The 27,971-nt window shown below is 34.7% G+C and overlaps 2 protein-coding genes and 1 pseudogene across 4 annotated transcripts; all 3 read left to right on the forward strand.

Moving 5' to 3' along the window:
* Positions 1-27,971, forward strand: part of LOC119998544 — a 199,807-nt pseudogene that overhangs the window by 130,788 nt on the left and 41,048 nt on the right.
* LOC119999078 (cell division control protein 2 homolog) lies at positions 685-10,400 on the forward strand. Its single transcript, XM_038846592.1, has 10 exons — positions 685-1,059; positions 1,330-1,365; positions 1,464-1,648; positions 3,313-3,424; positions 6,196-6,369; positions 7,589-7,755; positions 7,832-7,919; positions 8,023-8,076; positions 8,198-8,271; positions 10,029-10,400. The coding sequence occupies exons 2-10, from the start codon at positions 1,357-1,359 to the stop codon at positions 10,033-10,035; spliced, it is 870 nt and encodes a 289-aa protein (XP_038702520.1). The 5' UTR covers positions 685-1,059; positions 1,330-1,356; the 3' UTR covers positions 10,036-10,400.
* LOC119999074 (cell division control protein 2 homolog) lies at positions 22,923-27,821 on the forward strand. 3 transcript variants are annotated; one of them, XR_005468339.1, is made up of 9 exons: positions 22,923-23,083; positions 23,318-23,517; positions 24,054-24,159; positions 24,236-24,400; positions 25,421-25,482; positions 25,839-26,008; positions 26,938-27,022; positions 27,300-27,353; positions 27,505-27,594. XR_005468339.1 is itself a non-coding variant. In XM_038846586.1 (8 exons), the coding sequence occupies exons 2-8, from the start codon at positions 23,336-23,338 to the stop codon at positions 27,586-27,588; spliced, it is 879 nt and encodes a 292-aa protein (XP_038702514.1). In that variant the 5' UTR covers positions 22,923-23,083; positions 23,318-23,335; the 3' UTR covers positions 27,589-27,821. The 3 variants fall into 3 exon arrangements, 2 of the variants coding, with proteins under 2 accessions (XP_038702514.1, XP_038702515.1); XM_038846586.1 differs by lacking the exon at positions 25,421-25,482 and having other exon boundaries at positions 27,300-27,386; positions 27,505-27,821; XM_038846587.1 differs by lacking the exon at positions 25,421-25,482 and having other exon boundaries at positions 27,505-27,821.

The following is a 27,971-nucleotide window of genomic DNA, read 5'->3' on the forward strand; positions in this document are numbered from 1 at the left end:
AGGAAAAAAACTACGTAAGTTTTTTTCATTTTAATTTTTCTTTTATAATATCTTTGACTTACCAAAACACCCATCTGTCAAAAACGCCCCTAACTAAATTGTTATAATTAACTTCAAAAATTCATAACAAATCAAACTTAAATCCGATTTAAGTAATTCTTACTTTAAAAATTTTCCTTTAAAATTCCCCATTTATTAAAAATATTTTTATAATTTTATCACAATTTAATTTTTTTACTCCTTCAAATACCGGTTCACCAACACAGAGGTTCCCTCCACCTCAACCACCACGAGAAGATACTATGAATAGTGTAAAATTAGACCAGGATATTACAAGCTGTGAGGTGTTTGGTAGAGTTGTTAACTGTGTTAAGCGGTTAAGTTGTGTAAAATATATTTTATTTGTTTTTTTAAAATTTAAATATTTTTAAAATATAAATTTTATCTATTAAAAATTACAACTAAACAATTTATAATTTGATAAATTAAAATAATTAAGCTTAAGCATAATTTTTATTAAAAACGTTTATAATATTTACATAAAATATTTATCTATAAATAATATTAATATATAAAATAATTAATGTAGAAAATTATTGCTTTACAAAATAATAATAATAATATTAAATATCAAAGACGTAATACTCACATTAAAATAAATTTATATTGGAGATTATTGTTTTGATGTTTTCTTAATTTTGAGAAACCCTATTTACCCCATCAATTTTCTTCTTCACGACCCTCTAAACCCTCTCGCCTTCCGTCGATCTCCTTCTGTCCTTCATCCTGTTTTCCTGCATAGCCGCGATCACTACGTCAACCATTAACACCGGAGACCTCCTCCACCTTCGATTCCTTGCTGCAAGAACTCCTTCAGATCAATTTGGCCCAAAAACTCCTCCTCCTTCGATTCTTGAATTGACGCCTTCAAGAATAAGACCTCGTGATCTTTTGACTGTTAAAAAGCAATGGACTACTTCTGCCATAGGGACTACTACGCCGCTCAAGCTCTTGTTCTTTAATCGTCAATCAAGCACCTGCTTCGGTTTGAGCCTTTGGGTATGCTTTTTTACTTGTTTTTCTAGGTGCACAACTTTTTGGTTCCCGGGAAAATGAAAATTCTCAATTCAAGAAAGTAAAGTATTTGAGGGTTACCCTGTCGGGCCCCCCCAAAACCAAACTGTACGTTCCCTTCTAAAGGTTCCGACAAGGGTTTTCCTCACTTTTCCACAGCTTTTTCGATAAGGGTTATAGTTTTCTGTTTATTTTTCTTTTCAAACAAGGAAGCCTTCTTGGTTTCTCATTCTCTGTCTCTTTCCATCCATGCAGCGTGAGTGTGCATTTACATTGCTAAAGATGGACAAGGTGCATTTTATTTGTATTTTTTAGTCTTTTCTTTTTCCTTATCTCTCTTGATGTTATTCTTATTCCCCTCCATTTTGCTACTAATTTTTGGCTGGCAGTACGAATTGAAAAAGGAGATTGGAAGTGGTCAATTTGGCATTGTTTACCAATATTATGACCATGAGGAGCAACGTGATGTGGCTGTTAAAGTGATCCAAATATTCAATGAATTTGATGGGTTCCCTTCTCGCATATTGAGAGAGATCTCGATCCTTCGAGAACTAAACCACAACGGCATTGTCAAGTAAGCAAAATCTCTCTACCAATAATTGAGAATAACATCATGTTTTTGAAATTCTGATGAACATTTCTAGGTCGTTTTCCTATGTCTCCTTATCAAATTAACTTGCATATGTAATGGTAGAAGAACTTGGATATTCTTTTTCGTTTGATTTATACTTATGTTGGAATGTCATATGTCTTACCTTAACAAAAAGAGCAAAAAAGAAGTCCACATTAGAGACTGGTGTCATGTGGAACCAGCTTTGGCATTTGATCAAATTATATCATACTTTATGATGATTGTTTATTGACCTACTCCACTTATTTTATTTTATTTTTGTAGTTTTTCATGTCTCCAATTTCTGAGGTTATTCATGGTTGTCAAATCCAGGTTTAAATCGTGAATTGACAGGCCCATCTATGAATTGTGAACTGAATCAAATTGTGAATTGTTTAAAATAGCATTGGTCCTTAGGAAAGTTTAATCTTTTCTATAGAAGACATATCTTGTCATAAAATAAATAAAATAACATACTATAACGTGGTTGTTGTCATTCATTATGAGGATCAAGTTGTCTAGTCTGTGAGATGCTTGTTTGATTGTGAAGAACGTGGTTTCACATCCCCATTTTGACGTCTTAAAAATCAGCACAAGTAATTATCATGGATATATTTGAGTTAGTTGAACCAATATATGTTTGTTGCTTGGGTATCAATATATTCTTTTAACATTTTCAATTCAAATAAATATTGTTGTAATTTGGGCAAACTTTTTTGTTGTTCTTTGATGACAAATTCTAGTAGTATTGTAACTGGAAGCCTTCAACGCAAATCGTTGTTAATTGTGTCACAACTCACGATTCATTATGACTTGGTTCATGATTCATTATGATTTGGTTCACGATTGGTACAATTCAATAACCATTATTGCATGTCTGATTTCAAAGTGAACCGTAAACGAATCATTCGATCCAAACTGCGAATTGTACCTTTTTACCAACCATGCTATGTTAGATATTTTTCTCTAATGAGGCGTTTTACTTTTTAACTTGGTGGTCATTTTATTTATTAAATTATTTTATTTGTGGTTGATGTTATCTTCATTATATTCATATTGGTTAAACTATTGAGAGTTTCCTCAGTATAATATCATTCGTAATTAAATTTATCTCATATTTAATTTATTTGGGATACATGTGCAGTGCATGTGTGATAAAACTAGAATATCAGATGGATAATTTTTTGACCAATTGATTGGACTGCTTAGTGGTTAAATAGATTGCCACTTCTGTGGTTTCATTCTAGATTTTCATGCACATGATAAATGCCCAACTAAATATGTAGCCCAAAATGTAAAATAGATAAAACTTCAGGATGAAGATACACAGAAACAAGGGCCCAAATTTGCTAGGAAAAGACCTCGTGAATTGGGACTATAATATGCAAAGATCCTACACAATGAACTTGTGTTTTGGAAAATCGGAAGCCAAATTCTAAATTATGCAATCCAGAATCTACATTTTTAATTTATGTAAAATTATGGGCTTTCGCCATCTGTATCATGTGGCTTCATCAATTAAGCTCTTGTTACTAATGTGGTAAGACCTCTTTTTTTCTCATTGGTGGGGTAAGATATTATGTTAAGATTCTTTGTCCAATCTAACCGGTCCGGTCTTGCCTTGGCAGGTTGTTGGATGTCATTATTGACGGATGTACTTTGTATCTTGTGTTTGAGTTTTTGGACTGTGACCTTGCTGATTTCATCATGGAGGAGAAACCTGATCTGAATCTGATAAAGGTTGGTTGGCGAGAGTTCTGCTTTCTTTTTGTGTTGTTGATACTGATTTTGTCATGTTTTGCATTTGATGACATTAGATTATCTTCTACATTTTAAATTTCAAAGTTTCTACTTTCTGGAGTGATTTTTGGGACAATGGATGGATGTTCATCTAGGTGATTTTCTTAATATATTTCCTTTTATTTTTGGTTATATTCAAAAGGTAAACACCTTGCCTATATATTAAAATGGAGCAACACTTCGAATTAGGATGTGGTGTGGTGACCAAGTGTTGTGGCAGATGCATTTAGTAGATACCTTTTCCCTTTTGCATTTGAGACTTCTCAGGTTGTTGGCGTGCTGGTGGATATATAGTAAAGTTTCTTCTCCTGTTTGTGTTGTTTTGGTTGGGTGGGGTTTCAAAATAGATATACCTAGGGGATAGGGGAAAAAAGAAACAACATAATTTTCAAAAAGGTGGTGGTAAAGCAGACTGTGTGCCGTAGCATGCATGTGTCATCTATTGTAGGATGCATGATCTCTTAATTTCAGCACAAGAAATGGCTGGACAGCCTTGAATTACTGACTACTACAAGTGATGAAAATTGCTAGTGATGTTTGGCAGTGGTTTAGGAATCTTGGTATATGGTTGCAAGAGGATGGATACGGGGTTCTTTAATCAAAAGTCAGCAGGTAGGGAGAGAATAGCTAGAGGAGAAGAGAGGAAAGATATTCCCTAGGCACTCTCACCCGGTTTTTTATGTACTCACGCACTAAGAATAGATGTATCATGCATCACAAGTTTTAGATAGCAAATATTTTTAATAAGACACCATGTCTCTAAAATCCATTACATCTTCATATTCATAGGGAACTAAACGGGGTCAAAAAGAACCTTGGATCAGGTAAATTTGAGGACCAAGTAATTTCTGGGGCCTAATCAAAAGACAAATCAAGGTGCCAATGAACCTGATCCAAAGCTAGTGATGCAGCCATAAAGATTAACCAAGCTGTGTATTTTACAGCTGCTATGAACAGGAATTATAAAACTTGCCCTATAAAAGTATAAAACATAAATTAGAATTAGCTAATTAATCTTCTATGCAATTTATGAGTTAGTATTTTGCCATATTACAATACATGCCTTCAAATTTGGTTCTTCCCTTCTTTTGCAATACTTCTCTAATTTGCCTCGAATAACATTTGCATCATTATGGTTATAAGCTTGTTTCTTAACTGTTATGTGCAAATGATATTTTGAACATTAGTTTGCTTATGTGATGTCGAATCAATTCACTTGTTCATAACCCCTTGTATCAATGTAAGGCTCTTGGTCTGGAGTGTGGTAAATGACATGAGGTGCATAAGATACTTTATTTTTAATAATTATAATTTCAAGGAAAGGGAAGAAGCTTTGAAGATAAAATAGCTCATAGATTGAACCCCTATTTAGGGTTTGTTATTCAGGGGCCAGACCTCTGGTGGGTGAATGACCGTGGTGAAAGTCGAAAGGGCTAGGGAGATACTTAAGTTAGGGGAAGTAGAAGTAAATATGTAAATGTTTATAATTAGATTGCTTCTGCATATAGAATGGGTTACTAGTCTATGGTCCTTACAGGTTATGGAAGTTTTTGCCGGTTTCCCACCAGCCCCATCTTTCTCTCCTAGTTTTCATTGTTGAAATTTTACTCTTATTAGGAAACCATGATTATGTAGTATGAACCTAGGTTTTTGCACTTTTGATATCTTCAATAAATTGATTTTGCTTTGTTAATATGTGCAAACGAGTTCATATATTTTTTTATTTTATTTTAGAGAGAATATAGAATAAATTTTATCTGGAGGTGGGTGTTTCATAGTAGACACCTGAGGGAAAACTTGTAGCTCTTATGCCAATAGGGCGATAAGGACAATACATTTTCTTATATAGATGAAAAAAATGAATTTCTTCACTTCTTGTAGGCTTTGTGAAGCTCAATAAATAGCTTGTGTGGGATGCCATGTGAGAGATTACAAAAAAAAAAGGTTTCTCTCTAGTATTGGGGGAAAAGGAAATGCTTTAGCCTTAGATTGATGCAATGCTGGAATAAAGAGATGCTATCATTATAGTACGTGTTTGACCATGTAATATCCTTGAACAAGTGGGAAACAACACATTTATGAAGAGGAGAAAAAGATGTTAAGTTAAATAGCTTTAAATAAATTCCTGTCTTCAACTCCAATTCAACCTTTTAACACCACCACAAACGCCCCTCTGCTTTGACCTTGACTATACTCTTCTCCTCAAAGATGCCTATGTTAAATACCATCATGAACTTGAAATATGTACTATGTATATATGTACTGTTGAATTCATTGACAAAGTATGACCAATCAAACGTAATGAAAATGTGATCAGCCAATTTCAATAATAATAATAACAATAATAAGTAAATAAAAATGTAGGAGATATGGGAGAGGAGAGACAAGGGAGAAAGAGAGGAAGATAGCCATCCTAGTTGGGTTTCCTTTAGTTGAAGATGCATGTGAAAGTAGGCTTGATATCTTGTGATTGATGTGTTTGAGTTCGTGCTAAGTTAAGTATTATCCATAGTTCATGTTCATCAGGCAAAAGTTTACTTCCGATTTTTCTAATGAGGAAAGCTTATTGGAAAAATCTTTGCTGGCTGATATTTGTAATATGTAACATTCTTTTAGCAATTGCACGTCAGGACTTCATGTGGTAAAAGAATAATTCTATTTATTTGTTTATTTTCATTTCATTTCTTTTATCTTTTCCTTTTTGGGTGTAGAGGATAATGTACGAGATCTTGAGCGGTCTCTGCTATTTGCATTCTAATAAGGTTATTCATCGAGATTTCTGCCCAAGCAATATTCTCGTAGATAAGAAGACCTTGAAAGTGAAGATTGCAGATTTCGGATTAGCTCGATATATTGATGAGCCAGCTGAGGCCTATACACATACGGTAATATTATTATTATCATTACTATTTTTTTAGCATAGTGATCATGTGTGTGTGCATTTGTTCTTCATTCTTGAAAAGCGTATTGATCTCTGCCACCTGTAAAGATAAAAAAACGTAGCTTGGAGATAGATTAGACTATGGTTGTTGATATCGAGTCTTTATTATGCTTCTTTAGGAAGCTTCAGAATTTTCTTATTTTAGTTTATTTGAATTCAAACCTGTTGAACCAGGACTTTGTTTGGATCTGCTTTTTAACTTGTAAGCGCTTTTAGCACTACTTACAATGTAACAAGTTCCAAAAAACACTTATAAGTTGAAAGAAAAAGGAGATCCAATCAAAGACTAGAAGTCCAAAAAGTCTAGGTCATTGTTTGACTATGAGATCCTTGTAGTATCTTTTAATTAGTATGGTGAACAAACCAGCGATTATACTTTCTGTGATTGTGTGAAGCAATCAAGCTTTTTTGGTGTGGCGTCTAAGGAAACCTGTGTGTGTGAAGCTTATGGTTTAATTCTCTCGTCTCAATATTGTATTATTAAAACTTAATTCCCACTCTGGTCCCAATTTTATTTACTTCCATTAAATGCTAGAAACCCCCCTTTACAAGATTTGGGAGCCTTAATTGCCTAATTACTGTTATGGGCATGGTTCACAGCACCGGAACCGGCTCAAAATTGCCCGTAAAATCTTTAGACTTCTTCAATTTTGCCTTATAAAAGTGCTTTTCAGCCCAAAATAAAAGCTGGATCCGATCATAAGCTTAATTCCATCGGCAGCACTTTTCTTTTTCTTTTTATTTTTGGAGTAATCTGTGTTTGATCTCTCCTACTTGCATTTCTGGCTTATCCGGTCTCTAAGATTACATTATCAATAATTTCTGTTGTTAGATATCAGTAGATTTGCTGCTGGCATTGCCATCTTTAGTAGGCTGGTAACATCTGATGAGGAACTATGAGGCAAGAGGTGCTGCCGCTAATTCTTGGGATTTGTGAGAAGAGAAGAAAGGGTATTAAAAGAAAACTTAGGACTTAATTTTCTGAACTCTAAATATATGGTTTCAGTGATCTTGGCTGTCATTTTGGGATGGCATAGATTATGCCCCACTACATTAGTAATTTAATTATTCGAGATTTATATTGTACTATTGTTTTATCTGGTAAAAATAGATTATATGATTGAATATCCCATTTCTTAGCTTCATATTGTTTTATCCTCCAGGAGTGCACATATGAGTATACTGCACCTGAGCAACTTCTTCGTGCACCTACATATTCAACTCCTGTTGATATTTGGGCTGCTGGATGTATTTTTGCGGAGATGGTGCGAGAAGGACAACAATTGTTTTGGAATAATAGAGAACTGTGCTCAATTGCTCACATTGAAAGGTGTCTTTCAACTTACATATATTAATGCATCCTGGGTTTTCTTCGTCACCTTCTTATCTACTACTTTTGCATTTAGAATTTTGGGTGTCCCAGATGAAACTACTTGGCCGCATTTGTCTTGTTTTGCACCCACTCTCCATTCAGTGGCATCCAGTACTCCTCAGGTAAAAGATGTTTGGACTTTGGAGTATCTCTTTTTGGTCTCTAAGGAATATTAAGGGTTGGTAGTTCAGTAGTTCTTACCTTTTGACCCCATCTGTTGAACAGGGTTTGAAAAGTCAGGTGGAAAGGCTTGATTCAGTTGGACTAGATCTTTTGTCTGTAAGTTGCTCAGATACAACTAGAACTTTCTGTTCCCCTCCCTAGAAGGGAGAATGATAGGATTTATGCTAAAAGTGATCTTGGAACTAATCTTACTCTGTTTCTCTGTGATGCATTGCAGAAGATGCTTCTTTGGGACCCGAACCAAAGAATCACCGCATATGAGGCACTGCAGCACCGCTATTTCTGTGACTTGTAAGTTGCCTATGGAATTGAATTTTTCAATTTTTTATGACACCTGAGATCCTATACTACAATGTCCCAGTAGGTTCTCACTGACTTGAACTCATTAGATATATTGGGTGTTAGCTTATCCCTGAAAAAAACGTCGTGTGTTCAACTATGAGATGCTCCAATAACTTTTTGTTACATTAAAATGTCCTACATCATCATTTTCATTATCAGTCAAAATAAAGAGATGATGTTTATAATAACAATTAAAAGGGTTCTTCAGGAAGTTTTTTGCTATCCATTATGGAGATAGTTGTATAAAAAAAATAAATAAATTAGGACAATGAAAGGATAAGGAAACAATTTAAAGAAATTTAGGACATAGTTTCACAAGCTTAATGATCATACCATGAGACTCAAACTATTCTATTCACACATGCCTTAATTAAATTCATCTACTGAACCTTTGAATTTATTACTTTTAAACACTTTGGGAAGTAAATCTGGTACAAGGGCGTTGGATATCTGTATTGAACTTTTATTTTTCTCCAATTTGTAGAAGTTTTAATATTTTTAAAAATATTTTTTTCTAATTTTTACAATGTTTGGATAATCAAAGCAGGAAGAAGCAAAAGCTTTTTGCTTTTAGAGGTTCATTCCCGTAATATCTTCTTCACACTTCTCTTTTTCTCCTTCTCCTAAAAATTTATCTGTATCTAATCTTTTCTCACTTTCTCTTGAATTCTATTTTGGAGAAATATATTCATCTGTCCATTGGGTTGCTAAGATTTAACTCACCAGGTTTATTTCCATCCCCTTCCATGTAACCTAACCGTAATTGCCATTCAATAATCTTAAGTTACTTATGCCTGCTTTAGTGAAATTGCAGATATATAAACCTATCAAATATTAGACATCTAAATGTTTGTTCAAGATTTTCTTTTATTCCTTTAGCTTTTTATGCCCCTCCACTTTTTCTTGCTCAACAACCGCCCTCTGTATCTTTCCTAGATGATTACTGTTTCATCTTTAATTTAGGAACTCTGGCCCCATTACTTTTTTAATCTGGATGATCATTTCATTTATATTAGGCCCAGGAGTTTGAATGGACCTCTAGTATTAATCTGTGCAACTTAAATCTATTTACAGGGAGGCCAGAGGTTCAATTTTGTAGACGATGGCTTCATTTTTCATTTGAATTCTTTAGCTTTTGACTTTTGTATTTGTTAGAGCATGTCGTTTATATAATCTAGGTGGAACCATATTATTTATCTTCTATCTCATCTTGATTGTCTGATCTCCATTATAAACCTTGCATATACTGATGATGCATAAAATTGTTCATAAGCGCATGCATAGGGCATCCTTGTTGAGGTTGAGGTTTAAGTTCATGCTTGCTGATTTTATTATTTCTTTATAGAAAGCTATCTCTATTGCGAATGGCAAAAGTTAAACCCGTAAATAATGAAGAAAATGCTCTAACCTCCAGTATTTTTTTTCTTACAAAAAATGAAAATACTTTTATGTCGGTTGTGTTAGGCAAGACTAAGGAGGAGGATAATATGCAGAACCAATTAGACTATTTATAGGCAGTGTTTATTGCTAGATAAATAGACCATTGTCAGTTCGTCTATCAATTTATGAGGATAATGCCAAAATAATTGCAGGAGTTCAATTCGGTTTATTGTTGTGAATCATCTCCGTATGGAATTTTTTATGTAATATTTTTGGAAACAGTAGATCCATTTACTAAACAAGTGTTATTTCATCTTTTTTAACAGGTTGTAGGTGAATGATTGGGTATATTGCACTCGTTGTGGATTTATTGAAGAACTATTCTGGCAGGCATACTATTCGTTTCTCTGTTGCTGTCCATTTGTGAAGGATGGTGTGATAAAGAAGTAAAACTTGTGGGAGTTTCATCAAATGTACATATGGAGCTGGATTTTGCTTCTGCAATAGTTCCCTAATCTTGAGATTTCAAATTCCATGTTTTAGGTGTATAGACTATAGAGATCTGACCAGACACTGTTTTAGGTGTATAGAAAGTTCATTGACCACTATCATGTGCATAAATTTGGAAACAGATAATAGTTACGAAAAATAAGGCTTACTTTGGTGCTCCATTTTATATTCCACCCATTATTTTGTGACATTTAGCATATTTTCACCATTTGGACTCGTCACTTTTTAATTTTAGGAATTACCTTGTCGAAAAGGTGCAACACTACACGAATTCATGGGTGGGTGTTCGTTGTCTTTTGCGATGGACAATCTGCTGATTTTGACTCTTGAGAATAGGAGTGTTTGAGTATGTGATGTGATGATGTGTGTTTTGAGCGTCTCAAGATTTATTGTCAGTTCAAAGAATTTTGGTATAAGATTTACGCATCAATTTGACCTATCCTTAGATATAGCAAAAAATGTTTGAAATGATTTGATTATGATATTTTAGAATTCATAACCAGACCATATATATTTGGATAATTAAACCGAAATAATCGTATTTTTCAGATTACATTGGTTTTCGGTTTTTATTCCTCTCATAAACAATAGTTAGTCTCTGCCACTTAGTTCCTGCAATAAAAATTGGAAAATTACATGCATACATAATATTTTGTATACATAATATATATAATCTATGTGGCATGCCACATAGATATTTTACACAAAACCTTCAAAACTCAGTCATTGTCTTTCCCGCTTATCTTTCCTAGTCTTCATCCCGTCTGTTATTTCTCTCTTTATTTCTACGTTATCTACAAGCTTACGTTACCTAAAAACCATGTTTCTCTCTACTTCTCTGGCTTTTATCTCTCCTCATATTTAACATTTCTCTCTCCTCTATGTCTCCCTCTCCTCTCTCTCACGCAATTTTCTCTTCTTCTCTCACGGTCAAAACCGGACCTCCGTCGTTCGGCCACTGATATGACCGTCACTGCCGCCAAAAGAAGCGTCCGGCCCCCAGGAGCAACACCCAACCACCACTTGCCATCAACGGTTGTTGATTTTGTCAAAAATCCACCATGAAGCCATGGGTATCCAACGAACAAAAATCACAGATCCAGTTGATTCCGATGTCGATTTGGCAAAGCAACAATGGACTCCCCTACGTGAGGAGCACCTAGCCCAGTCCTTCGTCGACTGAAACAGCCACTGAAAAACGGAGACCCACGTCGCAGGTATGCTCCAGTGCGTTATTACACTATACATTTGGTAGTGTATTTAGCTTTTTCTACTGATTGAACATCTTATGAATTACTTGTGAAGCTTGATAGTGGGTTATTGCACTGTCATAATGAAAAGTGTAGTTATTTTGTTTAATGGTTTGTTTGGAAAATATAGTTAACTACACTGCCCGTTTGGGAAATTTAGCTTGTGTTGTCTCATTGTATGATTTAGTAGTTTATTTTGTTTCATGGTTTGTTTGGAAAATATAATTAACTACACTGTCAGTATGACACTCTACTATGATAGTGTAATAATGTCAGTTCAGTTAATTTTTGGTGTTCATTTTATATGTCTTATTACCTTATAAATTATTGAATTTATGGTTTTATCTAACAAATATCTGTTTCAATATTATTTTTGCAGTGAAGATATGGTTTCACTTGATGATATTGATAGTCAGATCAATATCAATCAAGTTGATAGTGTTAATGATTGTGTTAAGACTGGTGCCGAGATTGTTGGATCGAATGTGCCAGTAATAGGAATGTTGTTTGAATCGGTTGATGAGATGTTTAAATTTTACAAGGACTATGATCAAGTAAATGAGTTTTTAGTCAAGAGGAGATCATTAACGAATGATGCGAATGGTGATTACAGATATATGATATTCACATGCGGGAGGTCGGATAAATTTGTTTCACGTTCGAAGAATCCAGTCAATCATCGCGGCTAATCATCTAGGGTGTTGAGTGTTTAAGATGTTGTTTTATTGTGTTTTAAATATTTATTACTGTAAAATTTTTATGGCTATGTCTTTCTTTGTGAGACTTTATCAATGGGTATACCCATATTAATGCATTACGAAGTAACAGGGTATTAACATAGCTATCCATGGCAGTGCCTTATTACATTATGTTTTTATAGTGTATTTGTATCCCAGATGTTAATGCATTATTATTTAACAGGGTATTTAACATAGCTGTCCATGGCAGTGCCTTATTACATTGTGTTTTGATAGGGTATTTATTGCCCATTTGTTAATGAATTACCATTGTATTTAACGCACGCTAGTGAGCCTTATAACTTAAAGGCATGTCCATGTATTTTTTCCCCACATCGATTGATGAATTTATGGATGAACACCTCACATGAATGTACATAACTATTAGTAGTAAAATACACTGCTAATACATAATGCATTAAATACTGAAAAACAAATACACTGTCAAAAACATAATGTAATAAGGTACTGCATGATAACAATCAAACTTGCCAAAATATGGGAAACAAATACACTGTCAAAACATAATGTAATAAGTCACTGCCATGATTAGCTTGGTTAAATACATTGATAATTCATAATGCATTAAAAATTGAGAAACAAATACACTGTAAAATTATCATGCGCACCGGCACCAATGACAAATGAATCATAACTCTTGTTTGGTCGAATTCTAGCAATATCATTAATCTCTAGTTGCTTTTTCACACTCGGGTTTATTTCCCTGTTACACACGAAGAATCTAGAATGACTAGGACTTAGAGATCGTGGTTGTGGATATCTTCAAACAATGTAATCTTCCACTTCCCATTGACGGAAGTCTACCAACAAGCATCGCCTTGCACTCATTCTTACTATAACCACGATGTTTAATTGGATTCTTCAAACGTGAGACCAATTTAACCGACCTCCAGCATGTAAATATCATATATCTGTAATCACCATTCGCATTCTTTGTTATTGACCTCCTCTTGACTGAAAACCCATTTACTTGACCATAATCCTTGTAAAATTTAAACATCGCATCAATCGAGTCAAATATCATTCCTATTATTGGGACATTCGATCCACCAGTCTCAACACAACCATTAACACTATCAACTTGATTGAAATTTATCTTACTATAAATTTCATCAAGTGAAAACATCTCTTCACTACAAAACAATATTGAAACAGACATTTGTTAGATAAATACATAAATTTAGTGATTGATAATGTAATAATTCATATAATATCAACACCAAAATGAAAGGACTCTGTCATTATGACACTATCATACTAGAGTGTAATAACTCAATGCCATAAAAAGTGAAACCAATGTATTTAACAAGGAAAATGATTATGTAATGAACAGCGGGGCTAAATACATTGGTAATTTGTAGTGCATTATAAACTGACAAAAAAATACACTGTCAAAAATATAATGTAATAAGTCACTGTCATGAAAAAAAATGGATATACCCAGTGATAAAGTCTCACCATGAAAGACATATTAAGGGAATGACAATGTTTATCACCAACAAATTGTTCAACTTTTTTAGCAAATAATACTTCAATCACAACAAAATCTAAAAAGAATAACATTAGTATCTATCACATCCAACTCAGTCATAACAAATCTAAAAAGAAAAACATGAGCATCTACCACATCTAACTTAGTCTCAACAAATCCATACAGAAACACAAACATAAACTCCAGTGTTTATCAAAATACGTTGAATAAGAGAATAAGAACCTGGAACAAAGGGAAACATTATGCATACTGGCAGTGTAGTTAGAAAATAGCAAGATGATTCCAATCAATTCACCCAATTCAGTCCACTTTCCTGATAATTATATATTTTTTATGACAGTGCAATAACCCATTGTCAAGCTTCACAAGTAATCCATAAGACATTCAATCACTGAAAAAAGCTAACCAAACAATCAAACAAAAAAAAACATGACCTACTAATCTCAAATACATTATGTATATTGACAGTGTAGTTAACTATATTTTCCAAACAAACTATGAAACAAAATAATTACACTTTTCATTATGACAGTGCAATAACTCACTATCAAGCTTCACAAGTAATCCATAAGATGTTCAATCAATAGAAAAAGCTAAAAACGCTGCCAAATGTATAGTGTAATAACGCACTGGAGTATACCTTCGACGTGGGTCTCCATTTTTCGGTGGCCATTTCGGTCGACGAAGGGCTGGGCTAGGTGCTCCTCACGTAGGGGAGTCCATTGGTGGTGTCAGGTTACCAAATCGACATTGAAATCAGCTGGATCGGTGCTTTTTGTCCGACGAGAACCCATGGCTTCAAGGTGGATTTGTGGCAAAATTAGTGACGAATGACGGCAAGTGGTGGTTGGGCTTTGCCCATAGGGGCCAAGCATTTATTTTGACGGTAGTGGTGGTCGGATTGGTGGTTGGACGACGGAGATCCGACATTGGCCATGAGAGAGGGAGAGAGAAGTCGTGTGAGGGAGAGAGGGAGCGATAGAGGAGAGAGAAAAACAATTGTATTTTATAGAAACATGAAAAGCCCATTTTCATGTATTTCAATACTCAAATTTCAAAATTTGAAATTGCACAGTCAGCTTCCCAAAAGCAATCACAGTTAGCATGCCATGTCATTATGTATACTTATGTATACCAATCTTATGTATGTATATCGCAATCGATAAAAATTACTATTAAAAATAGTGATAACATGGGAACATGAATGTGGTTTTCAGATAGACATACTTTGCCATCCTATCTTACAAGCCCCACAAAAAATGCAGTTTAGATGATAAAAAGCATTCATTCATCGAAGAATGAAAACCTCTCTTCCAAGTTCCAAGGATAATGGAAAATATAATACGAAATTTTGCAACCTTGCAGATTATGGTAACAAAAAGATTAGACATGTGCATCCCAATAAGAGAAGAATTTGCAAAGGAAAAAAGAAATTGGCTGTAGAGGATATCACCAAATGAAGAAAATAACAAAAAAAAAACGCTATTGTTAAAAAAAAACAAAAAAGCGCTATTGATCCATTGAAAAATTAAGGCAAAAATGTATTTTTGCGTTCCTCAATTATGGGCGTGGTTTTATTTTCTTCATTTTCCCTTTTTTTTTTGTCTCACTTTCGTGTCTCAAGTATTGAAAAAATCCTATATAACATCCCACTTGAACAAACTCAAAATAAAAAAACCTTATTTGGCATCCTATATGCAATACATGTTGGATTATGGGCTTTTCTCAAACAAAAAAAAATCCTAATCCAAAATTTTTTTTTCATCTCCCCCTCTTTCTCCAAATCAGTTAATGTTGCCCACCCTCCCATCTCTAACTTCTTCATCGATGCAGTCGAACTCAGATCGTTCGACCGGATCTACCAAGGTGACAATCTCAAATCTATCCACACTCTTCTTTGTAGACTCCAGAATGTCAAAGAAATCAAAATTTGCAATTTCAAGGATGACCTAGATTCCCTCATCTTCGAAATTTTGTAGTTCAACTGTCGCGTTAACACGAACATCAAAAGTCTCTTCCTAGTTTGTGACACTTTGTGCAAGTTCATTACGTTCTTTCAACATTTGTTCAATTTGCTCGTGAATGGTTCTTTCTACTCGTAGCAGCGCTAGGACCACATCCAAGTCCCCTCGCGTGTCCTGACCGTTCACCAATGACATGTACAAAAGCTTCTTTGGGAGTTAGATACACCAAGTCTTCACCTGATTGTGAGGGTTGCGAATGGCTTAGAAGATTCATCATTTCCTTCTATATTTTTCAACACATAAAGATGATTGAACTAATTAGAGTAAATAAATAACCAATCACATTAGAATAATTATGTAAAATGTCATACATGAGCATTCTTGGATTTTTTGTCAGCCCATGTTCCATTTGCCCACAGATGAGTCATCCTCCATAACTACGTTTCACTACGCCTTTCACCCATATCAGGATTAATCCATCAAACACATATATTATAGTCAAATGAACTTTATCATTCAATGCTTATTTGCAATTTGCAAGAGTATAATCAAAATCAAAACTTACCGCAACATAACTTATACTCTGAAATGATTTTCGACCTGTTACTTGAGTATCCCCTTCCTTCTCTCGATTCTTTTTGTTCCTTTTAGAGAGTTTCTGGAGGGATATTTTAGACAAAGTCCAAAATCACAACATAGATATAATAAATATTAAAATATGTACTCACTCCGTCCCAATTTGTTTGTCATCCTTTGAAAATTCAACTTTTTAAGGAGATATCATTTAATGCAATTCAACTACACAAAATACCCATGTTATTCCAAATTTGCCCTTATTTATGACAATATTTTTTTTCTTCAAACAAGGATAATTAAAGTTACAAGGGTAATTTTGAAATACAATAACAAAATTGTTAATTAATGAAGGAAAGTGACACTAGTTTTGAGACATCCCAAAATAGAAAGAATGACCAAGAAAATGGGACGAAGGGAGTATAACACAAGATATAAATAGACGTTAATTTTTTAACGTACCGTATATTTGTCACTACCAAAGTGTGTCACTAAACTAGCCCAATCAGACAAAGGAGCATCCGGAGGTCGATTTTGAAGCCGATCCACATCTATATTTTTGCTTAGATAGTAGTCACGATGTAGAATATGGCACCACTCGAGTCCATGCACACTATTTGAATATGTTTATGGAAATTTCTAATGTTAGAGATAATGCTTCAGGTGCGGCGGCACTTTGTCATGGGTATCTCACCCTTTTAGAGGTGTGGGTTTATGAACATTTTTCACGTATTCGTCCAGTTCTATGCCCGTTAGTTGTACGTTATTTTGAGGATTTACCCAGAGCAACTTGTTGGATAGATAGAAATGTTACTAGAGGTGGTGTAGATTTCGGAAGAGCCACACGATTGATTTTTGATACAATGCCGTCTCACGAGGTTAGTAATTTTTTTTACATGTTTTGTTATTTATTTATAACTAATAAAATCTTCACAAATGTTGTTGAGCCTTATATCCAGAGCACGTCCTACTTCAATTCGGACATGTGTAGATTATTCCACCCCCTTCTCTGCCTCCTACCTCCCGTCGTGAGGCCACTCGTCGTGGGAAGCGCAAGGCTGGCGTGATTCATGTTTAGACATGGGATAGATGGAGGAGTCACATATTGGATGACAGTTTACAGAGTGTCCCTGTTGGGATGGATGGAATAGATTGTATTGATGGATTTATGGAGTGATACGTGTCTCGTACTCATTTATATGTTCATCCTGAGCAGTTTGGAGGAGTTGTACCTTTACCTCAGGTCCTCAACCACGTCCGTGGGGTGTTACAGACATCACAGCGTATGATAGACTACATCACGCAACGCAAAATGTTGTTGATATTGGGCATACTGTGGTTGGTAGGGGCCGTACATACTATATGGACAGTGGTGTCAATGATTTGGTGGATCAGTTTGAGAGGATTACTCACATACTCGATGACATTGTATTACTTTGTCGGCTCTGATATTCTTGGATTATTATAGTATATGTACTTTATTTTACGAAACTTTCTTAACTTTATTATGCAAGTAGACTGGAAAGTAAACTTCCATTAATGTCAGTTTAAATATAATTGTATCATCATAACAATATGTGTTATGAACTTTATTATGCGAAACTTTATAAACTTTATTATTCAAGCAAATTGAAATCTAAAATTTCATTAACCAATGTTCAAATAAAAGTCTATCATCATAACAATATAAAAAGGTAATGCTAGTCACTATCTAGTGACAACATCTAAACTAGTTAATTATGAGAATTGAGTCATACGATTTTGATAAACTGCATCCCACACATCAACTTGAATAATATGATAGCGATGCCAATACAAAGCCACTGGTGGTATCAGACACTCATCAATAAGGCTCACCTGTATATGCATACACATTAGTAAGGAAATTATTAATTGAATGAATAACTATATAATACTTGATTTTATCTTACCTGCACAAAATGATTTCCATTGACAAAACCCTATGCTATTATGTTCTTAACATCATAAGGTTTCGGGAGGCGTCTAAGTGGTAAGAACATCAAACATTGATGTCGTAACAGCAATACAAGCACAACATTATAGCGACTAGTTATCAAGTGTCCCATATTTGGCATGGTCATCCAATACTTAACATCTGCTGGAGACTCATAATAATTGAGCGCTCTCAAGTGATCTTTAGTCCTATCACCGAAGATCTTTACGTAAAATCCCTCCCACATTTTGAGCTCTTCAAATAGTGAACGTCGTACATATTTTCAACCATCTATAATGTCAATTCCCATCAAACAAACAACAGCTCGGTATCCATAATTACCATTAGCGGCAACATCGGTAATGTCATTGATGTATTTCTCTATCGCACATGGGAATTAACCACGATATAATATATTCCTAAAGGCTTCTCAGTAATGATCACTGATGTAATACTCATATTGCGACTAACATGTTGGAATAAAATTAATTGTTGTTTAAATAAAAGTGCATATCCAAAACATAAGCATAATAACCATTATTACATAATATACTTACTAACAATTTATTTCTTCATTGTTTAGTCTGAATTTTTTTGTAACAATATTCTCATCAATTGAAGCCGACTTAGACGTTTGTGAAGATTTATCAATGCAGGTACCATCCACGAGTTCAGATGCAGAAGATGCTTGGTATGTAGATAGTTCAGACTTCAAAAGTCTTTCATGCGTCTTAACTTTGTCCTTAGTTTCTGACAAGTGTGTTTTGTTCGAATCAAAAATCTCTCTGATTTTTCTTGTGTAATATGACCACTTCGAAGGATCTTCCTTCATTACGTGCACAAATATAATAAAATAATTCAATATTACAACAACTCAATTGTAAAAATAGTCAAACACATATAAATAAAGTTGGAAATTCACCTTTTCAACTCAGGAATAAAGTCAGGAATTTGCGGAGGATCACATGGTATAATTTGAAGTCGTGTCTAGTGTGTGTGTCCAATGCAGATAACGGGATTGGAATATCATCTCCATGTATCGAGCAAGCTCTTGTGAGCATGGAATACCGTATGTGCGTCTACTCACACAACAACACAAGTCTGATGATGCACATGAACTATCTACAAACTTTAGCTACTCACTAATGAGATCAAGTGCAGAGGTGGATACAAATCCTCAGATTTTTTTGAAAAGTGGTGGTCTCAAATTGTGCTGTACTACAGTCTTGCTATGTTCAAATGAGACATATATTTTAGTAAAATGCAATTGAAGGAGTGAATGAATCTTCAACCATGAAGATTCGAAACTTCCTTGGGAAGAACCCAATTGTCGTTTAAGTTTCGAATGTGCGCTTCAACTCCGCTAAAAAACAAGTAAAACATAGTTAGTTTTAACACAAAATATATGTAAATGAGCAAGATGATAATTTCATTACCTATTTGTCTTCGTATTACCAAAATGCATATAGTTATTCATGAATGCAACAACGAACCTTCCTTATAAGGATTTAACCATGTATCAAAGACAAATTCAATAGGATTGAGATTCATATTAAATGTGGTGATGAGATCATTCATTCTACGTACATAGTCTCCCTTATTATCTACCAAAACAACGGTACCCCATGTATTGTTAAACAATTCCCATGAGTCTATGTCCCTAAATATCTTCTTGCACTTCGCCAAAATATTTTTGTTGATATGCCATTGACATAACAAATGTTGAGCATCAGGAAAACAAATCTTGATGGCACTTATAAGAGACAACTCCCTATTCGTCACAATCACTTATAGGAGCTCAATATCATTATCTTCCATAATTGATCGAAGCCGCTGAAGTACCCACAAGTAGTTGTCAATACGTTTACCACCTATGTAGGCAAATGCAACTGAAAATGTAAGACAAGTCGATGTAATCCCAACAACCTCGAACAATGGCATTCGATATCTATTAGTTTTGTATGTACAATCTAATAACAAAACATGTGCAAAAGTATGTGGCAAATCAATGCACGTCGTATGGGTCCACATCAAATCAACTGCTGTCTCTATACCGTCAACGGAAGATCTATGGTGCTCATAATACTTGTGCTAAAGTTTACCCAATAAATATTACATCTGTGTCCTTCTCGCCTTCTCGATGACTCTATGCCTCTAGCACACCTTATAAATAGTTTGAGTGTCGTTGCATTTGATGGAAAGCGATTCTTTATGTTATAGATAGATAGACATTTACAACTTTCAGATCCCAACAATCCCCTGTTTTATTTTTCTTTCCCTTAAGTAAGAATGGACAACCACACTTTGTATAGATAGATAGACATTTCTTGACATTCTTTGAATTTATGAACCAAACCTTTCACAGGCAAGCAATACTCGCGGCTTCCTATCATTTCCATGGCAATTAGAGGCTCTGATTGTAAGGTCATGTCCACTTTGTATGGCAACCTCTCGAGCCCAAGAAATCAAATGATTTTTACTTTTGTATATCTGTCAGAGAAAAAAAAATCAGTGTATAAAAATGAATGAGGAAAATAAATACGAAAAAGATAAAGTCATACTCATATCATATGTGATAACTTCGTTGGTATAATCAGTCTTCATTAATTCATCAGTTATCATTCTGTCTTTTACAGCTTGCTACAAAGAAAAATTGACGAGGCACTTTTTATTATTTTAAAATAAATCCGCACATGCTAGTCGTTTTTTGCTATTGAAAACAGTAGGGATCCACCATTTGTATGATATTATATCGACATAATGTGCCATATAATTGCTGAAAAACGGCACCGCATGTCATTTTTTGTCTTGTTAAACAGTAGACTGTGTCGTTTAAATACAAATAAAACGACAGGGCATGTTGTCTCTAAGGCAATAAAACGACCCATTATTGTGGATTATACAGAAATTATAACAAACCCTAAAATACTTACCTCTTCACCATGATCATTCTTTTCATTGTCGACAATGTTGTTATCGAGATGTTGTAGCTGATTTGTATTCGTATAATACTTATGTAACTTGTCATCTTCCATCTGCTATGATTTGTCAATGAAATCGATCTTCCTCTACAATGTTTCTTGGCATGAAAACAAACTCTTTTTTGGAGAATATTGGTGTAAACTTAGTAGTCTCTAATAAAAATATGTAAAAATTATTTATTTTAAATTATTAGGATAAGGTAACATATGTTATTGTATACAAGGATATTTATGTAAACTAAAAAGATAAAAAGTAATGTAAAGATAGTACATTAGTGGTGTGTATATAAAACTTCCCGTCAATTAATGTTGGGACAATGCCAAACCGGTACCCATTAGTGTACTTTTGGACATTTAGGTACAACAAAAACACACATGAACATAAAAGTACTCATGGGACGATCATTTACCTTTATACCGCCAACCTCTTTCTTCTCTTTATTTTATTTCTTACTTCTCTGTCTCTCTTTCTTCTCCGTCTCTCTTTCTTCTCTTTCTCTCTCTTCTCTTTCTCCCCCCCCTCTCTCTAGATATATTTTTTCATAATTTAAAACTTAAAAATCTTTAGAACTATTGTTTCTATTCTTCTTTGCTTTTATTTAGGTGTAGATATTAGGTACATGATTTTTGTTTAGGAATTCCTTGAGTTTATGAGTGCTAGATTTGAAATAATTTATATGCCAAGTTCTGCAAAATCATTCAGAAATGTTCATATTACTATTTCATAATAAACAAAACTCTTGTCATATTTCTTCCTGGAGCAATGACCTTAAAAAATACCGAATCTATAGTACATGATTCTGCATTACAACGTCAATACATTAACATGATAATGTAGGTCAATATTATTCTAATATTATTTTTTGCAATAGTAACATGATGATGTTACTGTTTCACTATTTGAAACAGTAACATAGAAACAATAACATGAAAGAAAAAGTCTCAAATCTAGACGATTTCGGTGATGGTTCGCTACATCACCACCGCCGTTCGACTGCCCTCACTGAGATGCACAATGCCTAGCCAAATTTTGTCCAAAATGACCATTGGAAAGGGAGACCCGAGGCTGGTAAGTTTTGCTCGCGTAATGTTACTGTTTCAAACAGTAACATACAATCTCAGATCCATAATAATATCGAAACAGTGACATACGATTTTAGATCTGAACTCAGATTACGATATCAGATCTCATATTACAATATCATAAATCATATTACATCTCAGATCTAATAAGATAAAGACGAAAACTAATAAAAATAAGAAGAAGTATAATAAAAAAATGAAGAAGATGATTGTGGAGGTACGATGATGGTGGAAGCGCGATGGCGATGGAGGCAGACAGTGGCAGTGGCAGAGATGGAGGCAAACATGACAGTGGTAGAGATGGAGAGTAGGTGTCTTAGATATAGATTTTTTTTTAAATTCATGTCTATTGCAGAAGAAGGGTAAATGTAATATTATGTAATTATTAATTTTTAAAAGAGGTACTTATATGAAAGAAATGTACTTATATGGAAATGAGAATTTTTGTTTGACTTATGTGTCCAACATTTGTCAAGTAGGTATTAAAATGACATTTCTAATTAATGTTTCAATAGATATTGGATTGAAAAATAATAGAGGCCCAACTCAATAAAGAAGACCAACTTGAGCGCAGACCCACGAGAACTGACTCTGGGCCAATACCCAAAATGATGTGGTCTTTAAGTGAAAGGCCCACAAACACAAAAGGGCATGAGACAAATGAAATTGAAAATTCCTAGACTCGTGTAGAAGTAGAACCACGAACAGAGAAGGCACGATTCTAGACGACGAGCTGAAGAAGAGACGCAGCGGATCTTGAAGCTTTTCACAGATTCTACCATTCTTCAATTTTCTTATCTCCAATTTCTTGTTGTGGTAAGTATTTTCGTCGCATTGTTTGATTTAGGAATAAGATGGATTGGAATGGGTCGTTGGACAACAGGTTTTAGGTTTCTTTTTCTTTAAATCTTAAGGTTGAATCTGCTGCGGGTATGGGATCTTAGTATTTCTTTTTTTCTTTTTATACTGGAGATTGCTTTTGTTCTTTTTATACTGGAGATTCCCTGTGAATTATGTTAAGCCTGGTTTTTTTTTTTTATTTGGTTATAGAATCTTGAAAGCATAAACATGGACTATTGGAACCCCGAAAGTATGCTCACCTTCAAAGAAGAATACTGCTATGGCGAAGCCTTCTTGTGCTACACCTCAACCGGGACCAAGTATTTGTTGAAGAAACATAAGATAACTGATGATGATGAATTGGCTTTGATTCAAAAATGGAAGGATCTGGGGCATGAAAATTTAGTAAGGTAAAAACAACTTACTTTTCTCGGGTCTCTCTCCTTTCTTGAATAGAGAAATGATGGAGAGGAATAAAACAGAGCAAATAATAGATAGCCCGTTATTGGATAGCCAATTATAGATAGACTTGTGCAATTGGCTTGTGAAAGGAAGGAATTTCCACATCCTGCAACTAAACGGTAACAAAATGAAAATTGCCAATTGATGTTTGTGTCTCAAATTCTTTTGCTATTGTATTTGCTACGAAGAAAAGACTATGTGGGGTAAACTAGATTGTTGCAATATAATATTTTAGTTTCCGTTTTATAATAGAAGGCTTAACCACCATGATAATGGAAAATACTCCCAAGGGGCAGTCACATTTTATCTTATAAAAGAAACACTAAAATTTTCAATTAAACTTTCTTTTGTCAATTAAACAATGACTATATATGCAAGACGAAATTCCTTTCTTTCACATTGGCATACAAGGCACACGGCTGCTTAAGATTCCATCCAACAGCCCCCTCCTAATCTGCAAATTTGCATGTTTGTGTGGGCGCAGGATCCTAGATATGAAGCTAGATGGAAATAATATGGCTCTTTTTGCTTTTGAATATCACGATGTGCATCTTGACAAAATGCGTAATTTAAGCAAAAGTATGATAAAGGTATGTCAAATAAGCTCTATGAAAAACAAATTAATTTTAGCAATTACTAACTTAAAATTATCTGTTCTTTCTTCAGGATTTTCTGTTCCAGATTATTAGCGGGTTGCAATATTACCATTCACATGGGCTGGTGCATAAGGATCTGCGCCCGCAGAATATTTTGGTGTATGCTGATCTTAGAAGTGTGAAGATAGCCAATTATAGGTTAGCCATACTGACAGGACCCCTAAAGGGCAATAAGGTAATTGTATGTTTCTTTGCTTTCTATATAGAAAACCTACATGATAATGGACTTTGCCTGATGATACTGTCCTGGCTTAATTGATTTGCCAGTTTTAATGTCTTTGTAGTTATTAATGTTCATTGATTAGCTAGCTTTATTCTGTGGCTGCTATGCACTTTAAGGACATTCAGTGTTCAAATGTTAGGCACCTTATCCAACGAGGCATTGAGGCACTCCAGTTTTTTAATGATCTAGAGTATTAACGGTAGGCTTGTGGAACCAATTGACCACTCGGTGGAAAGCATATACTACATATTGGAAGGGTTTGAGTATGTGTTGATTTCTCAAAGATGACGGAATGCACAATTCCCGTCTTCAGCTTAGATTCTTAATCACGGTGTAGAGAAAATTCATATTTATTTACAAGATTATTTTGCATTCGACTTAAATTATTATACCTTGTATTTATTCCAAGAAAAAGACCTTGTATCAAATTTGATTTTAGTATTAAGGCAAGCTTCAACCTACCCCAGCCTAGGCTTTGTAGATTTGTTTTGGTTAATTTGTTATGATCCTCTTTTCCTTTTATTTTTATTTTTTTATTCATAACATTGAGAAATATGTGAAAGTGTGAGTCAGGTTGCAAGATAATTTATCTTGCCCATTCCCTTTTATAGTTTCTTGCCTTGACATTGGAGCTAGTTATATAATTGATAAAGAAGGAAAAGGAAAAAAAAAGAAGCTAAATTTGAAATTACACCCTTCCACTTTGGAGTAGTTCTAAATTTCATATCTAGAATTTATATTTTGCTAATTAAACCCCAAAGTTTCATTTTTCTTTGCTTTGGTTTTTGGTCTCTTTTTTTTTAAAATTTTTTTTTTCTTTTTGATGTAGCTCATAAGGCAGGGTTTCGTTAAGTGTCATGTTCAAAGTCACGTAACATGCAAGCAGCTTTGTTTTTATCCAATGATTCATTACTTTGTTACATTCAAGTAAATAAGAAACGGAAATAGGAAAGCTGACTTTTTTGCCAACAGGAGTGTACTTGGATCATAAGCACAAAGGCATTCTTGATCTCCTTAGGCTTCTTGATAGAGAGGTTTTCTAACTTTAAGGATATCTTATCCTTCCTTTAATATGATTATTGCTTTTGTTTCTAATATAAAGTATTAAACATCTTGAGAACTAAAGTCTCTATCTTTTATATTGAAAGCTTTTAAGCATTGAGAATGTTATGGCAATTAATTATTAGTGCTACTTGCTTGTATATAAAATTTTGTATAACCATTTACGCCCCCACCTATCCTTTATATATAATATAGATCAGACCAGTTTTTCAGCCTAAACTTGTGTACAGGACGGGAACTTTTATCAAGTTATTTTATGTATGCTTATATTGTCGATTATGATGCTTCTGTTGTGGACTATTCTTATTGATCTATTACATCAATACAGGAGCGGGATGGCTCTTACAGGGCACCAGAAATTTTATACGCCTATCCAGGAGCTCATAATCATCCTGCAGTGGATATGTGGGCTGTGGGTTGTCTATTTGCAGAGATGGTTAAACAGAAACCTATTTTTCGTGGTGCAAACATTGTTGAGCGTGTTGATTCCATCCACAGGTAACTAATAGTAAGGGTATTTCTTCGGTCAAAGTTAAGCAGTCATGGATCTGTGCGAGCTTGGCAATTTGGTTGCTGCTTTGTAGGGAGAGGAATGGTATAATCTTTGAGGATAGGAGCTGTTCAGAGGAGGATTTTGTGGGGGAAATGTTCTTTCTTTGCTTCTAAGGATTTCAAGGGCATGCCTTTCTTACTTACTCAAAATCATTGTTGGGGGGAGTAGGTGGTTGGTGGTAGAATTAGACACCTTGCTCGAGAATGTTTTGAAGTATTCTCTGTGGTTTTATTAAGCTTAATTTGATGGATGTTATAGTGGGAGAACAGGGGAGCTTGGAGTGGGAGATTGATTTGAGATTATAAGGGAACACTTTGTTGTGTTATGCTGGGTATGTGGGCAGCAGCTGTGCTGTTGGTGGAAGTTTGAAGATTGGTGGAACAGCTAGGTTTTGGGAAGGTAGTTGCAGATTGGGTAAGGCACTGGAAAGGGGGGGTGGAGATTTTACAATGATGTAATGGTTTATTCATAGGTTGCTGAGGCAAGGATTTTGTTGTTCAACTGGGTTTGTAGAAGTTGCAAACTTGCAATGGCAGGGTTGATTATTTAGCTAGAAAAGTTGCGAATTTGAGCATGATGTATTGTTGGTCCACCTTAATTATTGTTGGGGATATTGTTTTGGAGGATTGGGTTCGGGTTTTGTATAGCTTCTATAGCTTTTCGTGGGTGTCCTTCGGTACAACCTTTTCGTATATATATATATATTTTTTTCCCTTTGGCTGTTCCTTTGAGGGTTTTTTTTTTTTCCCTCTTGGGAATGTCTTCACTCCTTCAATGCATTTGATAGTTTATTATTAAAAAAAAGTCGTAACTGTACATCCCTCCAAAGTATCTTGGGTATGGTAATGGTTTTTATCATGTGTTTTATATGAAGGCTGTTGGGTTCTCCGGAGGATAATCTAGTGCTTCATTCCACTCTCTGTGACTTTCTGCAAAGGCTTTCCGTGCATTCTCCCAAGGTACAAAAGTTTGTAACATGTTTTAAGTTTTATATAAATTTGTGCAATGGGGGGACTTTCTTAGTTTTTGAAAAGTAAGGGATACCTCTTGTGAGAATTTCTGTATACACACATGCGAGCGACACACATATATATAAAGAATGCAATCCCTCACATTTTAAAAAGTTAGGGATCAAAATGGATTCTCTCTCCCTCTCTCTATATAGATATGTGTATGTGTGTGTGTGTGTGTGTGTGTGTGCACGTGCGCTCTTATTCTGCTGATTTTGTCTTGCAGAGTTTGGCAGCTGAGTTCCCAGATCTAGAGGCTACTGGTGTTGATCTCCTCACTGTATGGGTGGATTTTGGAACTATCTTTATATATGTTGTCCTCTCTTTATCTCAATTGCTGCTGTTATTTGTTTTCCCTTCCATTTTATTCAGGGATAAGAAATACTATCAGTTCCATGATTTTATTTTTACTTGCGCTTTTCATGTTGCAGAAACTGCTATGCCTGGACCCAAAGAAGCGGATAACGTCTGCAGATGCATTGAAGCATCCCTATTTTGCAAATGTTGGTTGTTAACGTTTCACAAATTACTATACATCGCCTTGCTGAGCTCATGACGATTTCTGTTTTCACTTGTATTAGATAGATAGGCTAATTTTGAACAGCATTTAGATTTGCATAAACTTTGACATGGATAGCAGCAGTGGATGTCCATCTTTTAGTTTGACTTTGTCAGAAATGTTGACTTAAAATACCACATTGGTTGGCTGAGTGGTTGATATGGGTAAACCCACCTCCTTACATGTAAACTTGGTCTTTTCTCTTCGTTGAAGTACCACATTGGTTGGATCTCTCGCTTGAAGATCTAACACACTGATCGTTACTCGAATCGAATTTGAGCTCGTGTATTCAGCTTGAGTTTGAGCTCTCGAATCAAAAACATTTGCTTGAGCTTGACC

The sequence above is a fragment of the Tripterygium wilfordii genome, chromosome 5 (assembly GCF_013401445.1).
Source record: "Tripterygium wilfordii isolate XIE 37 chromosome 5, ASM1340144v1, whole genome shotgun sequence".
NCBI classification, from domain to species: Eukaryota; Viridiplantae; Streptophyta; class Magnoliopsida; order Celastrales; family Celastraceae; genus Tripterygium; species Tripterygium wilfordii.

What these genes read in the sequence shown, in the direction of transcription:
- LOC119999078 (XM_038846592.1), top strand. An exon ending in CTGAGGCCTATACACATACG is followed by an intron (nt 6,370 to 7,588) that starts GTAATATTATTA and finishes TTTATCCTCCAG; the next exon opens with GAGTGCACATATGAGTATAC. An exon ending in TTGGACTAGATCTTTTGTCT is followed by an intron (nt 8,077 to 8,197) that starts GTAAGTTGCTCA and finishes GATGCATTGCAG; the next exon opens with AAGATGCTTCTTTGGGACCC.
- LOC119999074 (XM_038846586.1), top strand. Translation starts at nt 23,336, where the DNA reads ATGGACTATTGGAACCCCGAAAGTATGCTCACCTTCAAAGAAGAATAC. An exon ending in GGGCATGAAAATTTAGTAAG is followed by an intron (nt 23,518 to 24,053) that starts GTAAAAACAACT and finishes GTGTGGGCGCAG; the next exon opens with GATCCTAGATATGAAGCTAG. An exon ending in TTTCCGTGCATTCTCCCAAG is followed by an intron (nt 27,023 to 27,299) that starts GTACAAAAGTTT and finishes TTTGTCTTGCAG; the next exon opens with AGTTTGGCAGCTGAGTTCCC.